The following is an 11,759-nucleotide window of genomic DNA, read 5'->3' on the forward strand; positions in this document are numbered from 1 at the left end:
GATTCGGGTTTCCGATATCAAGCACAATCAGAGTCGATGGCATCCTCTGTTAAATAACCAAATAAGATGAGAGTTAGACAGACTCAATCTGAAGGGTCTGGTGATAAGCGAGCACAACATAGTCAAATTATACAATGTCAGATCTATGGAAGAAGCCATAGTGGAATGTGTAGAGTGGTCACTGGAGCTTGTTTCCGATGTGAAGAAACAGTGCATTACATGAAGGATTGTCCGTTGAGGGCCGGAGAGCTTGTACAGTCGGAGCGATCTGATTCGATGTCTTAGAGAGAATGGGGTAGAGGTAGAGGAAGAAATCAGACAGAATCTTCTACTCAACAGGAAATATACTCCACTGCTAGAGTATATAGCCTCAAAACCAATGAAGACTGTGATGATCTAGAGATTATAGCATGTATATTTCTATTGTATAGTAAATGTGTTACGATATTGGTTGATCTGGGCTTGCATATTTATATGAGTAGTAAGTTGGTGAGAAATTTAAGAGTTCAGTTAGAAGATATTTGTAGTAATATTGTTGATACAAATTCATTGAGGTACAATGCTCATATAAATAAGATATGTTGAGGGTGTTCCATTTGGATTTAGAGAATTAAATTCTCTGCTTATCTGATAGAGTTACTCTTTGAGAGATTTGAAGTAATACTGGAAATGGACTCGTTATATAGATAGTATGCAAATGTCAATTGTAGATTGAAAAGGGTAAAACTAATTAGTTCAGACGGATTGGAAATTATAATGTTAAAGGATCTCTATCGTTCTTAAGTGACAAGGATATGGTTTTGGAAGAGTTTAAGAATATGTGCATTCGTGATCCGTTTATAAGACAAAAGTAAATGGAATGTTTGAATTTGAACCAAGGAAAGTGTATTATGGATGAGTAAGAAAGAAAGTTTGATAAGTTAAGGAAATGGAGGATGAGTTATTTTGATTGGGAAGAATATATATGGATGATTTGACGAAGGTTTACGTTTTGATTGAAAGAACTAGGTTGAATAATAAAGTAATTTGATAGTGAATGTATTAAAGTTAAAGGATTTGTATGTTTGACCGAAGTGAAGGATTAACTGAAAATTTTAAAAAGATAAAAAGGGATAAGTATGTTGTGATTTAAATGAAGATTTCACAAAGAATAAGGTGGTACAAATAGTGTTAAATATTAAAGTTATCAAAATACAAAGAAGAGTGTTGTTAAGGATAAGTATAAGTGATAAGAAAGGAGTATCGGAGCATATGGAAAAAGATATGATCTATTATATAGGGAGATATTAATTTGGGATGAAATAAATAAATTAGGGAATTTAAAAGAACAAATATGACAAGGGTCATATGGAAATGTAGATTATAAGTTTGATATAGAAGTAAGGAAAAAGGGTGTATAGTGTGGTAGAAAGATTGTTGATATTGAAAAGTATATGTTTTAATCATTTATGATGAAGATTTAAGGTTGTAGTCAGAAGGGTAAGGATTTAGTAATATGTGTTAAGGAAGTTTAAAATATAGTTGAAGGATTATATTCTCTTTGATTAGATGATAAAAGTCAAGTTTATGATAACACGAAAGTTTAACTGAAGATGTAATATGTGAATAGAAATAGGAGAGGTGTAGACAGTAACTTCATCTATTAGTGCAGTGAAAATTTGAGGACAAATTTTCTTAAAGGATGGGAGATTTGTAACATCCTCAATATCGAGTGAGTGACTAAATTGAAATATTTCAGAATTTGTTGCTTAAAGTAGATAAATTGAATAATTCGGGAACTTATATTGTAAATTTCTTATAGGAGTAAACAACAAAAGGAAGAATGAAAGGGTAAAATGGTCATTTGGTAGATAAGATAATTGTTGAAAACATTTTGATGTTTCGATATAACAATTTAAGTTAAATGAATTTTAAGATTTTACAAAAGATTTTCTAAGTATATTCGATGTAATTATTCGAATATCAAAATATTACTCCAAGTCTTTCAAAGTTCATTTTAATCCTTACTAAAGTGTAAAATTGAGTTTTATACTTAAACTATTTTAAAACAATTTTACAAAGTATTTCGAGCCTTAATCGAGCCAAAAATATTTTCTTTTTAAAGGGTTTCAAGAAAAATCAGATTGTCCAGGGGGTACAGATTCCCCCAGGGGTATCGATTCCCCGGGAACAGATTCCCCCCAGAGGTATCGATTCCCGGGTACAGATTCCCCCTGCATGGTTTGGCTCCGAGAAATAACAGATTACTCGGAGGGAACCGATTCCCCCCTTGAGGGTACCGATTCCCTCATTGTTCATCAACCCAACGGTCATAATATTTGAATATTATGAAGGGGTATTGATTCCCTATGAAGGGGTACCGATTCCCCCCATTCTGGGCAGTCTATTTTTGCAGAAAAATCATTCCCAAACGGCTCCAAAACATCCCCAACGGCTAGATATGACTTCAAACACATTCCAAGCTATAAATACAAGCTAAGGACACTTGAAGAAGTAATAGAACAACTATCCAAGCAATCAAACACAAGAGAAGAATTTTTCATTCTTATTTCATCTTTCTCTTGTATATATTTTGTTCTTGTGAGCTCAATCTTGTAAACACCTACCTTAGAGAGGTTTTCTTGTTTACATTTCTTATCCTTTTGTAAAGGGGAAAGGTTCTAGCTTAGCCCGTGTAAAAGCTAGGGAAAAGTTCTAGTTTAGCCCGGAAAAACTAGGGAGTTTGTAAGGTTACTCTTTATCCTCAAAAGAAAGAACAAATTAGTGAATTTGTTGGAAAATCCTTTGTGAGGAGCTAAGGTAGTGGACGTAGACTTTGATTGAGAAAGTCGAACCACTATAAATCACTGTGCAATTCTCTATTTTTTAATCTCCTTACTCCCTAAACACAAAACCGTTCCGACCCCTCTTTGCAAACCGTTCCAATTATCGATTCGAGCTTCCGAAAATCCTAACAATTGGCATCAGAGCCTAACTCATTAAGAAGGTTTAACCACCTTGAGACGATCCTAGAAGAAGCTCTACCAATTCCCGACGCAACCGACAAAGAAATGACTTTTTCCTCCAGTGCTTATTATCTTGAAGAATGTCCTATTATGGATTCACAACCGGTCAACAAGCCACCTTCTTCAATGGAGCAAATTATGCACATTGGAAGAATAAGATGATGTACTTCATTCAATCATACAATCTAGGAGCTTGGTACTCAATCATGGACGGTTACTCCTTTCCACCCGGCAAGTACAACGATTGAAGTAGAGAAGAGCAGAAAAATTTTCAGCTTAATTCTAAGGCTATACATATTCTATTTTGTACTTTAGGCCCAAATGAATATGGAAGAGTCTCATCTTGTTCCAGTGCCAAAGTGATTTGGGATAAGCTCCAAGTCACTCATGAAGGAACCGACGAAGTGAGGGAATCAAAGAAAAGTCTTCTCAACCATAGCTACGAGAACTTCAAGATGAAACCCGATGAAGACATCAAAGCTATGACGGATAGATTCTCTATGATTATCAATGGTCTCAATGGATATGGAGAAGTAATCCCAAATGAGAAGCTTGTGAGGAAGATGATTTACTCTCTTCCAAAGGAGTGGCAATCAAAGAAGACGACCATTATCGAAGCAAGAAACCTAAAGTCTCTCACTCTCGACAAGCTAATTGGTTCCCTTCTCACTCATGAGATGATGGTGAAGGAAGATGAAGAAAGGGAAGAGAAGAAAAACAAGAAGAAGAAGAAGAAGAAGAATGAGGACGTAGGCATCAATGAAAGATATCAAGATTCAAGTGATGAGGTGGGTGAAGACGATGATGAACAAAAAGAAGAGATGGTCAAGCTCTTGAAGGAACTCAAGAGATTCATGATTTCCAAGGAAGTGAAACATGAATCAACCAAGAAGAAGAGTCCCCCGGTATGTTTTGATTGTCAAAGAAAGGGGCATGTCATGTATGAATGTCCTCTTCTAAAGGAAAAGGGGAAGAAGGCATTTGTTGCATCTTGGAGAGATGAAGATGATTCCAATGATGAAGATGAAGTAGTCAACCTATGCCTCATGACCACTCAAGAAGAATTCGAGGTATCTTCTAACTCAAATGAATTTAATTCATTTACTTTTGATGAGTTACAAGATGCTTATAATAGGTTGTATTTGGTATTTAAGACCATCAATTCCAAATATACGAAATTAATTTCAAAACTCAAAATTGAAAATAAATCGATTTTGAAAGCTAGAGTTGATTTTGAAAATCAAAATGAAATTTTGAAAAATGATTTAGAACTTTCAAAAATCAAAATAAATGATTTAGAAAAGAAAAATTTTGAGTTAGAAGTTAAGCTTGAAAGCTTAACAAAATAAAAATAATTAATTTCTAAAAACAATCTATTATGTTTAAAAATGGAAAAATGCTCACATTGCCATTATCATTGTCATATGGAACATACTTGTCCTTTGAAGAAATGAAAACATTTTAAAATTAGGCAAGTATGGGTTCCAAAAGGAACAAGGGGCATTGTAACTAACGTTCAAGGATCCAAAGCAATTTGGATACCAAAATCTACTTAAATGTCTCTTGTAGGTGTGTGGAAGCAATTGTGATGAAAATGATGATATTCAAGATGCTCTAGCCACACATGAAAAAGGAATGGGTAACCTCTAAGCTTAATACTTTTAATTTTGGATTATTTGGTTGCTCATTTGATTTTAAGCATGCATGAGTTTTGGTTTTAAATTATTATGCATCATTGTTTTACTCTTATGTATGTTGAAAAGATGATTATGATGAACATTTTAAAATTGTAATGATTTTTCAGAATTTTTAGTTCATCATATTAAAATTTTGGTCAAAATTTGTTTTAATGCAAATGATATCTCGCTAACAATTGATATCAACTTTTCAAATACTTTGATTTATAAATCTTTAAAAATAATTGACCTAAATTTAAATGTTTATGCATGTGGTTTAAATAAAAATGATATCCCTCTAATAATTGATATCAAAAATTTTCAAATGCATAACATTTTTAGAAAACTTTATGCATATGATCTTAAATTCAACAATTGGTATTGCATAAAGTATTTTAGTCTTGGATATATTGAATTTCATATGACACTAACATGTTTGTTATTCTTTGTTGAAATTCAATTTTGTTTGTCAAGATCCTAAAAGAAAAATTTTATTTGGAATGCATTTATTGAGGGGGAGATTTGATTTTTTTTTCAAATGATTTTTAAAATGTCAAATTTACTACTTCTCTCCAAAGTTATTTTGAACTTCAAATATTAGAGTCTTTTTGATTTAACAAAAAGGGGGAGAAGTGTGAAGGTGTTAAAGTGGAGAAGTGTTAAAGTAAGGGGGAGTAATTTCAAACTTGATTTCAAAATCTTAAAATTACTCAAATGTTTTGTTATATCAAAAAGGGGGAGATTGTTGAAAACATTTTGATGTTTCGATATAACAATTTAAGTTAAATGAATTTTAAGATTTTACAAAAGATTTTCTAAGTATATCGATGTAATTATTCGAATATCAAAATATTACTCCAAGTCTTTCAAAGTTCATTTTAATCCTTACTAAAGTGTAAAATTGTGTTTTATACTTAAACTATTTTAAAACAATTTTACAAAGTATTTCGAGCCTTAATCGAGCCAAAAATATTTTCTTTTTAAAGGGTTTCAAGAAAAATCAGATTGTCCAGGGGGTACAGATTCCCCCCAGGGAGAATAAATTCCCCCCAGGGGGTATCGATTCCCCGGGAACAGATTCCCCCCAGGGGTATCGATTCCCCGGGTACAGATTCCCCCCTGCATGGTTTGGCTCCGAGAAATAACAGATTACTCGGATGGAACCGATTCCCCCCGATTCCCTCACTGTTCATCAGCCCAACGGTCATAATATTTGAATATTATGAAGGGGTATCGATTCCCTATGAAGGGGTACCGATTCCCCTCATTCTGGGAAGTCTATTTTTGCAGAAAAATCATTCCCAAATGGCTCCAAAACATCCCCAACGGCTAGATATGAATTCAAACACATTCCAAGCTATAAATACAAGCTAAGGACACTTGAAGAAGTAATAGAACAACTATCCAAGCAATCAAACACAAGAGAATAATTTTTCATTCTTATTTCATCTTTCTCTTGTATATATTTTGTTCTTGTGAGCTCAATCTTGTAAACACCTACCTTAGAGAGGTTTTCTTGTTTACATTTATTATCCTTTTGTAAAGGGGAAAGGTTCTAGCTTAGCCTGTGTAAAAGTTAGAGAAATGTTCTAGTTTAGCCCGGAAAAACTAGGGAGTTTGTAAGGTTACTCTTTATCCTCAAAAGAAAGAACAAATTAGTGAATTTGTTGGAAAATCCTTGGTGAGGAGCTAAGGTTGTGGACGTAGACTTTGATTGAGAAAGTCGAACCACTATAAATCACTGTGCAATTCTCTATTTTTCAATCTCCTTACTCCCTAAACACAAAACCGTTCCGACCCCTCTTTGCAAACCGTTCCGGTTGTCGATTCGAGCTTCCGAAAATCCTAACAATAATTAATTTGTAAGAGGATATATATATATATATATATGGTTCCATATGGATTGGGGGAAGGAAAAATATAAAAGTCTCCAGAGTTTTCTTCTTCTTCCTTCTCCCAGCCGTGAACTCCAACTTGCAAAGGTAAGATTTCTTAGTAGTTGATTATTAGCTGAAATTTAAGTTGGGTTTTGATCATTGGGTGATACTTAAGCTTAAGGAAAGCTTAAGTTGTCTTAAAATCATAAGATGAAGGAGTTAGGAGAAATTAAAGTTAAGGAACTTTTAAATGATATCTTGAATAATAGTTGATAAGTTAAATTGGAAGTTTAATTTGACTTATCATCAATCTAATTAAGACATATGAAGTGTTAGAATTGGATTTAGAACATGTTGAAAATTGAGTTTAATTATTGAATTCCATGTGGTGGATAGGATTTTGAGGTTTAAGATGTGATTAATGAGTAGAAATGGGTTTAAGAATGTGTATATGAGTTATGAATATGTAAAGGGTTAAAACATGAAGTATTTGTGATAAATTGAGTGAATTTTTGGGCTCAAAACATGATTTCTGGGAAAGGGGTATCGGTACCCATTCAACAGGTATCGATACCTCAAGAGTAAAATTCAGGAAGATATTCAAAGGGTACCGATACCTTTAGGAGTGTATCGATACCCCCTTGAAACGAAATTTTTTGAATGTAATTTGGGTATCGATACATAGATAGTGTACCGATACACCAGTGAAGGGATGTACCGATACACTACAAAGGAAAAATATAAATAAATCTTTCTTTTAGTCTAAGAAATGAACAATTAGAGTAGATCAATTAGAATACTGGTATGGATCCATGTATGATTACGTAGATACCGAGCTCAAGCAAGCATTGGAACGACCACCGAGTTAGGATTCGATCGAAAGAAAGGAAGTCATAGAAATAATTAATAGTCAGTGAGGCCAAGGTGAGTGCATACTAGAGATGTAGTTCAAAGGAATTATGACTTGTGATAAGTCTATTCCTATGATTTATAGTTATATCATAGTCATTATGAACATGTATACATGATGGTTATTATAAATATATGCATAAGTTATATATGTTATATATGATTATATTAATTGTTAAATGTTATATGATTCATATGAATAGATGAAAGTACACATGTTATATGATACGAGATAGATAATTATGTGTACATGTGCTATGTGATAAAAGAAAAGACATATGTTAATATAGGAGAAATGATATGAATACATGAACATACGAATAATAACAATAATGCCTATGTTATGTGATATAAGAGCTAGGGGTATAGTTGGCATACCAAGAGTCGAGGGTTTCATAGGTCATTTGGGATATATACATAGGTCATTCGGGACAAATTTCACATGCCCCTAGTGGGACCCCATACGAGTTGTGGTGATAGCATATGTTCACAACCTCAATGTACTCACATACCTTAAGTTCTCAGTAATATACATGGGCCTATAAGAGATATCAAATGTATTTACATGAGTATATATTACTATATCATTATTTTTTATGTTGTATCATATGTGTGACATGCTTAATTTATTATATGATTATTACATGAGTAATTATTTGTGTGTTCATATTCGTAGGAAACGCATTATTATATTTTATGCCTCACTAAGTCTATGACTTAGCGTTTAAGTGTTTTACACGTAGGTATTGAGAAGCAAGATGATTAGACTTAAGTTCGGTAGAGCAACATATCTTCATTAGCAGATCAGATCAGAAGTGAATTCACCATATGCATTTTCTTGATTATAGATGTTGGCATATAGAAAAGTCTAATTCACACACACGCTCTGATCAATTTTGTAATGATGAACTCAATTATGTATATAGGGATTTTTTGTTTTAATAAAATTTTAAAGTTTCGTACAATTTTTCTAATGTATATGTTTTGAAAAATCAATGTGACACCGCGGACTCGTATTCGGGTCGGGTACGGATTGGGGGTGTTATAGAAATGCTGACATGGCAGTTAAAAATATTGGTATATTTATAAATTTGGTCCTTAATATTTTAAAATTTATAAATATAAAGGACCAAATTTATAAATATACTAATATTTTTAACTGCCACATCAGCATCTCTATCAAATGTCAATGGTTAGTGGCTTAATTGCAATAATTAAATAGTTAGGTGGTCTTATTTACAAAAATAAAAGATCGATGACAAAAGTAAAAGGGCTAAATAGTTAAGTGGTCATCTGAGTAATTTGCCCTTATCATTTTGATCTTTATTCTTTTTTTAAAACATTTTGAGTTTCAACATTTTGAATTTTAACATTTCATTTTAGGCTAAAAAGCGCCTAACATCTTATGAATAGTGATTTTGTATTTATTCTTTTTACTGAAGCATTTTGACCTTCAAAATTTTATTTTAAGGTGAAATGGTCCCTAATTTAGAGCATTAACCATAAAGGGACATATTAGCCCCAAAAAGGAAATGTTGGGGGTCAAAATGCTTCAAGAAAAGAATAGAAGTCAAAGTGATTATTTAATCAAACGTTAATATCTTTTTACCCTAAGCCTAAAATATATATATATATATGTGAAAGAAAATTTGCTTACTAGTTTGAGAAAGTTTTGTTTACAATACATCAAAGTATATATGCTATGCTTGTATTAACATATATTTAATTAAAGTTGAGCTTCAACATTTCTTCTTATATCTAGTTCAATATATTGTGAGACTAAATTAATCTAAAACAAGAGTATCATGTACATTATTTTGGATATATCTGCTCATATTTGCTAGCTAAGTTTTTAAGATGTTTTAAACTTCAAACTTATTAAGTATTGAGTAATATCAGTGGTTTAAGAGAGTGTTATTCTCTTTTGAGATTATACGTACGGTCAAGTAGCATCATTTGTAAGGTCTCTTTTGTCAATGGTTAAGATTTATTTATACAATAAATATTACTCTGTATTCACTCAGACCAGGGGCGAAATACAATAAAGACTTGTGGGGGCCATAGCCCAAAAAAAATTATAATTTAGACACTTAAAATTTTTAAAAAATTTAATTTGTCTCCCAAAGTTTTTTTTTAATTCAAATTAAATTTTAAAAATATGTTTCATATTATTGATTAAACCACTTCCATAATTTTAAATTTTTATTGAGCCTCTAAAATTTCAAAGAATTCAATTAGATCCCAATTTTTTTTTTTTTGAAAATGTAAGCTAAATCTTCAAAAAAAATTGAAAATTTTAATTTAAACTTCTAAACTTTTAAAGGTTTAAGTTAACCCTTAAACTCTATCACCAGTTTCTCACTACATCAAAACAGGTATATAGCGACGTTTGTCATGGCGTTTTCAAAGAAAACGCCACTAAATTTATACATATCGTGACGTTTATATCCAAAACGCCACAAAATGGTAACATTAACGGCGTTTATCCATAAACGTCGCTAAACTCGTACTTTAACGGTGTTTATTTCACAAATGCCGCTACATATAAGAATTTTAGTGGCGTTTTTAAACAAACGCCACCAAAGAATCTACTTTAGTGGCATTTCTAAACAAACGCCGCAAAAGAATCGTTTTTAGTAGCATTTTTAAACAAACGCCGCAATTGGGTACATATATTGTGGCGTTTTTAGACAAATGTCGCTACAACATAGTACTATAGTGGAGTTTATAAACAAACGAATCGTTCTTTAGTGGCGTTTTTGAAACAAACGCCGCAATAGTTCAGAACATTTGTGGCGTTTTGTTTGAAAACACTGCAATAGTTTGTTCTATAGTGGCTTTTGGTTTAAAAAAACTCCACAAAGTTTTATAAATACCCAAATCTAGATCATTCAGCTCTCTTTTTGTTCCACACAGATTTCCAATCCTTAACCCAGCACAACCACCGTAGCGCAGCCACTAGCAGAAGCTAGCATCGTCGTCGTCGCACTATTCTGGCCACCACCAGGTATGTCTTTCTTCTTCGCCGCACCCTACGTTTTTCTATAGCAATCGGCCAAACTAAAGTTGGCGTTTTCTTTTGGGTGATGTCTCATCGGATGATGAAACTCATGATGAACCAAGGGTTAGAAATATCAGTATATGAACAGGTGTATTGGATGAAAAGGCAGCTGCAACTCAAGCTCTTGGCTTATTTGCCTAGCATACAAAGCTCCTTTGCTCCGTATCCTTGTATAATTTTGTTCATTTATTTTTTCTGATTGACTTTTTTCTAATATTATCGGTTCTTTTTTTCTGATAATAGTCTGGTTTTAGTCTCTTATCACGATTTACTTTTTATCAGGAAAATCATATTAGAAGTTTGGCTTTGAGATTTTGAACCAAACAACATGTTACGAATGATTTAGAACTGAAATATCTTTTAGATTCTTTAGTGGTCCCAAGTGCAAGTGTAAATTGCAATTAAAATTTGTAGTTTCCCCTCTACTGATTTCTTTAATTGTTTTAAGCTATTTGGAGGAATCATTGAAGATTTTGGAGAGACATTCTGGGTATTTTCATGAAGATGTGAGGCTTCAAGCAATTATTGTTTTGAAACGTGAGTACCAACTAAAAGCTTTATGAAACTCCCAACATATATCATCCACATATTTGGTCATCATATATGGAAAAATTTATTATTGTTGTCCTTGATAGACACATTTTACCTAAAAAGCCATTCTATACGTCAATTAATGACTTCTGTTCTGAAAAGTGTTTGTTTTAGCCTCTGTCCCTCTACAATTCCTCCATTGTCTGCCAGATTAAATCTACTGCATTGTGATCTTGTACAAGTTTACTATCTTCAAGAGTTGAGTAGCACTTATCTCTTACATTAATGTATTCATCGTATCCAAATCTAACTGTTAACTTTCTTTGCTGATTGAAATTGCAGATATTTTGACAGCAGCACATGCAATCTTTCAGTGCCAGAATTTAAGTTATATTGGTTCCTTTCGTTTCCCTTCCCTTTTTTTCATTGGCATCCATGGTGGTCTCTTCCCTTAATTTTTTCCATCTAGAGTGCAGGAAGGGTAAATTTTTTGGTTGCCAAGTTTTCCTAAAAATGATATATGTATATGCAATTTGAAGCAATAATTTTACTTTCATGTAGTTCAAAATTTTACTCTGATGCAGTTCAAAATTTTGCATGGTAAACTTGGCCAAATTTGAGCACAAATATTTATTTACTAATTACTCCCGCTGGCCATTCACGGATGCTTTTAATGAAGTTCTTCTGATAGACCGATAAA

General features: G+C 32.7%; 1 protein-coding gene across 1 annotated transcript; it reads left to right on the top strand.

Annotated features, from left to right (window-relative positions):
- The first annotated feature begins 10,555 nt into the window (after window positions 1-10,555).
- On the top strand, window positions 10,556-11,529 carry LOC120174132. The gene is made up of 3 exons (XM_039181095.1): window positions 10,556-10,690; window positions 10,977-11,065; window positions 11,402-11,529. Exons 1-3 carry the CDS (start codon window positions 10,566-10,568, stop codon window positions 11,512-11,514), a joined length of 327 nt encoding a protein of 108 aa, XP_039037026.1. The 5' UTR covers window positions 10,556-10,565; the 3' UTR covers window positions 11,515-11,529.
- Window positions 11,530-11,759: the final 230 nt, after the last annotated feature.

This window comes from Hibiscus syriacus, unplaced genomic scaffold (assembly GCF_006381635.1).
Source record: "Hibiscus syriacus cultivar Baekdansim isolate YM2019G1 unplaced genomic scaffold, ASM638163v2 tig00112000_pilon, whole genome shotgun sequence".
Taxonomy (NCBI): domain Eukaryota; kingdom Viridiplantae; phylum Streptophyta; class Magnoliopsida; order Malvales; family Malvaceae; genus Hibiscus; species Hibiscus syriacus.

Coding starts and splice junctions, on each gene's coding strand:
- LOC120174132 (XM_039181095.1), top strand. CDS start 10,566: ATGATGAAACTCATGATGAACCAAGGGTTAGAAATATCAGTATATGAA. Junction 10,691..10,976: donor ATACAAAGCTCCTTTGCTCC/GTATCCTTGTAT, acceptor AATTGTTTTAAG/CTATTTGGAGGAATCATTGA. Junction 11,066..11,401: donor AGCAATTATTGTTTTGAAAC/GTGAGTACCAAC, acceptor TTGAAATTGCAG/ATATTTTGACAGCAGCACAT.